The sequence below is a fragment of the Pocillopora damicornis genome, chromosome 12 (genome assembly GCF_964200805.1).
Source record: "Pocillopora damicornis chromosome 12, jaPocDami1.2, whole genome shotgun sequence".
Lineage (NCBI taxonomy): Eukaryota > Metazoa > Cnidaria > Anthozoa > Scleractinia > Pocilloporidae > Pocillopora > Pocillopora damicornis.
In genome coordinates, this window is record NC_142681.1 from 14760627 (window position 1) to 14766626 (window position 6000).

General features: G+C 39.0%; 1 protein-coding gene across 1 annotated transcript; it reads right to left on the bottom strand.

Annotated features, from left to right (window-relative positions):
- Window positions 1-4294: 4294 nt before the first annotated feature.
- LOC113681441 (uncharacterized) lies at window positions 4295-5149 on the bottom strand. Its single transcript, XM_027198531.2, has one exon. The coding sequence runs from the start codon at window positions 5147-5149 to the stop codon at window positions 4295-4297; it is 855 nt and encodes a 284-aa protein (XP_027054332.2).
- Window positions 5150-6000: the final 851 nt, after the last annotated feature.

Here is a 6000-nt window from a genome sequence, read left to right on the forward strand (position 1 = left end):
ACAGTTTATTCAGAAATAGGTAACTATTCAACGGCCTAGGTATTTCCGGATTTAGGGTCCAGTATTAGAGAGTAACAGGTTGTCATGTCGACATTCACGTTGGTATAGATTTAGATCTCGGACAAGCAGAAAGAATGAGAGGAAATACGGGCTTACGAGATAGCGGCACAGCTTAATTAAGTTCCATGTAGGATCAACAACTCTATTACAGTCTCTTCCAAACATATTACCTCAAAGATGTAACATGTTTAGAGGCTCCAGGAGACCATCCTTTGCCCCAACACACCCCCACCTCTTACGAACAGCGAGCTTTGTGTCACACATTCAGTTGTCCTGACTATTGAGCACGCTAACATATTTTTTGCAAAGGTAATCCCAGCACTTTTATAGAGTGTGGAGATCACATGTTTTCCCTTTGGCAACTTATAAAACATCTCCAGGAACTTTAAATTGAGTAAGATTTTCCTTCTCACATTCCACCTTTTAAAAACTGATCTTTCGCATGCGCCATGCTTTCTCATGAGATCTTCGCACTCTTTTATGACATATGACTGTCTTCCGTGCCCGGGGGTAGGGATTTTGAACCTCGCCTGGGTGGGATGGGAAATTTGAACCGGAACTGTCAAGTCTTTCTAGCGGAACAAAAGTGTCATATTTTTTTATACAGAGGTGTTTTGAGGTTCAAATTTCACTTTCGCGAGCAGATGGCTCAGAAAAAGAGATCTCCAAGAAAGTCCCTGTCACTAATCTTGCCTTCTACAAAAAATTCGATTGACGATAAAATACAGCACTTGGGTGGGGCAGTTGAACAAAACAATCTTCAAAAGTTAAAATGTCTGGGGAGTTGCCTGAGGGGGATGTTGAAGCTTTGAATTGATCGACGCATAAGTTGCATCGTTCCTTTTCATTTCGTCCAACCAATGTCGCCGCAACGTCCGGCAAGCGAATCGTTATGTTAAAGGCACGGTTGAAGAGCAAAGATTTCTGTATCCTCATCAAAGGTAAGCCGTGTTTTACTGATTGGCCGTCTAAAGGAGATTCTTAAGTAATCAACGTTTTGATTTTAGCTCTCTGTCAGAGCGAATCGGATGCAAGACAATTTACACTGAGTGAAACAAACTAAAGCGAGGATCGCGTTACAAATGACGATGTCAAAAGTGTCATAAATAGTCTAGCTAATTCGCGCAATCTTCAAGTTATAGCCTGACGAACAGAAATATGACTAATTCTTGCTTATCTAAGTAATTGTCTTGCCTTAATTTGCTTTTTTTTTAAGAACACGAATGCGTGATTTTGATGTTCAGTAACTTGTTGGGAGTTGGTTTGGAAGGTTTTTTTGCAGATTCACGGGAGATTCCTCAATTTCGACACGGTGTGTTAAAAACTTATCAACGTCCTATTCGTTATCTTTCTCTTCTTTGTATACCATATTCTGTATCAATTTGTCGTTTGATAAACTGCTAGAATTAAACGAAGTCCCTTTGTTTATCTGAAAGCTATGAGCAAATAAATGAAATGTTGGGCTAAAATGTTCCTTTCACCAGGAAGTTGAATAATCATTGGTGTGGACGAGGCATTATCTGCTTTCGCGTGGATTTGAGACTCGTTTAAACTAACTTTGCTCAGAAAACTACTCTACCAATGAAATAGTACTCATAGTAATAGTAACCAGAGGTAAAAATGGTTGAACACCATGGTCTTTGAACGTGTGGGCAATGGGCGGAAAATGTATTTTATACATCTGAAAGCCGCGAGCAAATAAACGAGATGTTATGCAGATGATAAACTGTTCGTAATCGTGTACGTAGCTCACTTATAGAGATTTTATCCTCAATATCAAACCGATTTAAGGACAGTGAGTAAAAACTGGCTAAAATCTTCATTTCACCAGAAAGTTGAATAATCACTTAATATGCGTGACATAGAATTATTTGCTTACGCTTGGATTTGAGACTCGTCCAAACTAACTTTACTCAAAAAACTAATCTATTTATGTAATAGTAGAAATTCTGATACTAACCGTAGGTTAAAGTGGTTGGAAACCATAGGCTTTGAAGGTGTGGGCAATGGGCGGAAAATTTATTTTATATATGAAAGCCGCGAGCAAATAAACGAAATGTTATGCAAACGATAAACTGTTCGTAATCGTGTGCGTAGCTAACCTGTAAAGATCAAACCGATATTAAGGACAGTGAGTAAAAACTGGTGGGAAATAAATTCATTCATAACTTCATTCAACCGCAGGGATCTTAACGTATACAAGGTTTAAAGCGGAGCCCGCAAAGGTGACTTGCTCTTGGTAGGTTTATCATCGTTAAGATTTAACATTTTGTTGAAGAGCCCTCGCCATAATTAAAATTACTCTCGTAAGCCTTATCAAAGGGATGAATAAGCGCTAAAAGTTACGGGTCTTCAAGATGCTTGCTTTCCGTGTTTGTGCATTGAATACACTTCTCTCTCAAAATGCATCCCACCAAAAGGGAGTACAATAATGTCTATGGTATGACGGGGAAACCTTAGGAAAAGCGGAAGCTGAGTTATAATTGCTCCCACGGAAAGCAGTGATACGCCTAGAGGCTTATGTCACTTTTGAGAGACGTTTTTCTTTTAAATTATTCTTATGCGAGGTTAAGAGTCCCGAATCAGTGCAAGTCAAGTTAAGTGCGATTGAAATTAAGGTTCAGTTTACTATACTCCTAGAAAACTTTGAGCAGGACTTCAGACTTTTAATGAATGACGTATATTCTGTACTCGTTCGAACTGTTATACCTGGTTGATTTACTATGTGTTCTGGTCAAATCTTAAATCGTAGACGACTATTTGGAAACTTGTGGTTTATCGACGTGGACGAAGGGTCAAGAAGGAACTTAAATAACATAGTTCAGTACGCCAATGGTTACTACTAACAAACCTGACATTGCGTGACGCATGAGTTAAGTTACCGAGTTATCAACACTACTTTGCGACCTGACGGCGGTACTCAGAAGTCTTATCGTGACAGGAAAAAGGTCCACCATGTTTTTTTTGGGTTTTCATCCAATAATTAATTTCTGGCGACTTCGTAATGTTTCATAAATTCAGAAGAAAGGACCTTAAGGCCTAGTTTATACATCGCGCTACAGTCGAATTTAATTCAGACGAGTTTAATCCCATTAAATTCGTCGTTCCGTCGACATAAATCGTGGCGTGGTTTTATGCGTCGAAATCAATACGGTCGAATTTAATTCTCTTCCCAAATGCAGTGTCTCTGGTCAGAGGTGTCATTTTGAAACAAACATGGCGCGGGCTAAAGCTCTGAAAACAATTTTGCTCGAGAAAATTTCCAGGGAAAGAAAATGGCGACGTCAACTACGGCGTAATATGGTTACATTGGTGTTAATGAGGAAAAGGTTTATCGTACGACTTTGTTTGCTGACGTGTCTAATGTTACAGGCAAGTGATAGTATCTCAGTGCAAAGAAACTACATAGGAACGCAGGTAATATTACTATTACCTCTGCTGCCAAACATTAAATAGTTTGGCGTGCACCTTTACATAATTTGCATCCACTTCAGGAACATTGCCAGGTACACCTTATAAGTTGGCTATCTGCTCATTCAATCAATTATGACAGTTAACGGTACAAAACTTACTGGTTGGACATGATCACCACCTCGTTGATATTTGCTTTAAAATGTGTTCTCAAAGTGCCTTTAACACCCCCACCCCCTCCCCACCAACTGTTTCCCCCAATTTTTCCCTCAAATAAATATTTGTATTTTTCTCTCAAATATATATTTGTATTTTTCTGAGCAAAATTCCATTGTTTTGTCTTAATTTGCTTAAGACCTGGATTTTTATGAATAGCAACAACGACCAACTTGGACCACAAGAAGCATGGCTCCATTCCTGTTTGACATCACAGACTGCTTTCAAAGCATTTTTGCACTGCAAAGCAGTTTGTGATGTCATGAACAAGGAATAGATCCATGCCCCTAACAGCTTGGTTGTGTTTGAGATAAAAACAGACTTAATTTGCAAATTCTTTTAAAAAACCAATATTTAAACAAAATGCTACACTTCTCGAACCATCATATCAGTACAATATTGAGATTTCTGCTGGTGGAAAAAGATTATTTGAGTTATAGGCACTTCAAGACCATAGTGTAAAAGGCTCTTTTCAAAGGAGTTCCAAAATAACTTTAAAATATTTGAGTGCATGTCAAGACCCTTTCAAAATTGGTACAACTGTGAAACACCAGATTGTCCTTGTGAAGTCATAGTTGACTGAACGTGATGTAGGAGAGACTGCTCATCATTTTTTTGGAGCACATGACATCAATGGTGTGTACCTAAAGGATGGGGTACTTGGGTGACTGCTGCTAGCTCTGGGATTGGACACAGCTTGTTGTGCAAAATTATGGCTTTGATGATGAAAATCATCAGAATAAGAACTGCTATAAGGATGGAAATTACCATGGGGTTGCATGTTTGGATTGCTGTTAGGTGTTAGTGGGCCACACATCAACTGGAAGTACCTCATTTCCTGTTCTCTAGACTGCTTCATATCTTCCCTTAAAATTTGCAAAAGCTCTTTGGTGGGATCATTCTCAATAGTACTTTCAAGTAGTTCAACAGCTTTTGCCATCTGCTCAGTTTTAGCTCTTTTAGAGGTAGGTTTCTTTGCCAAGAAACGTTTACCCTTGGATGGGACTTCTCCACTGCTATCCATAAGGCTGGATGAAGTGCTTGCACAGTCATCATCATCACCATCAACTTCTTGATCATTCTTGCTGGTATCTTGCTTGTCTACATTTCCAAAATGTACAGAGGGTTCACATGCATTTTCTCGTTGACATGAATCTCTAGTTTTAACAAGTACATAAAGAAGGTCAAAACATTTACCATATCCCAGTTCTTCAACAAACCTTTCAATACCTGAAGCAGTTTTCATTGTCATGCAGATCTGCTTACATGTACTAATGCATGACTTAAATTTATTTCTCATTTGTTGCTCTTGGAAAGGAAAATCACTCCCGGTGGTCTTATTGTATTCGACGTTCAGCCGTTTCCGCAACATCTCATAAGCTTCAGTGTTGCTTGCTTTCTTAGTATTGCAAAATATCAGTTTCTTGACCAGCTGGTCATTATTAACAATAATATTTACCATATCAGTGATGTGATCTTCTTTCCAAGTCGCTCTCCGCCCAATTCTTTTCTTCCTTTTCCCACATTCAGAACTCACCATTTCTCCTTCCTCGATGAAATCTGACTCTTCTTATTCTTCTTCTTCTTCTTCTTCGCTAATACATGTTGTAAGATCCCTCTGACTAAAATCTTTGTCATCCACTTCGCTCTGACAATCTTTGAGAAGCTTTTCTGTACAAAGAGCACACTTGAGACAATACCCAACACGTTTATTTGGTTGCCAGCCGATAGCTTCTTCATTAACTTCAGGAATCGAACATTCCGATCGAACACATACACTTTTACCACACGTTATACAAGAATACTTCGTTTGTCTCTCACAATTACTGCAAGAAAATGACAAACTTTTCCTCCAAAGCGCCATGGCTATGAACTACAACGTAAACTCGCGCCGAAGTGCCCAAGAGGAATTTCTGCGCATGCGGAGTACTTTAAAAGCTCGCCACGGGTCGCTGCGGGCTCGCCAAAATAAATTGAAATACATTAAGAAAATGTATGCATTTCATTCGACGCGAAGCTAGCGCGACGTTAAAACTGAAGACGCTTTATCGATATTTCATCCGTCTTATCAAGACGGATAAAACATCTATGTCGAATTTAATTTACCAGACGAATTTAATTCGTCTTAGACGTCCCGCTATCGTCGAGTTTAATTGCTTGTGGGACCTTGAATTAAATTCGTCTGAATTAAATTCGACCGTAGCGCGACGTATAAACTAGGCCTAAGATAAATTAGTTCGCATGGTAAAATATTATTTGATTACATGTCACATACATCAACTGAAAAGGACTTCACTTTAAGTACCACGAATG

Excerpts from the sequence above, each read along its gene's own strand:
- LOC113681441 (XM_027198531.2), bottom strand. The coding sequence starts at position 5,149 with ATGGTAAATATTATTGTTAATAATGACCAGCTGGTCAAGAAACTGATA.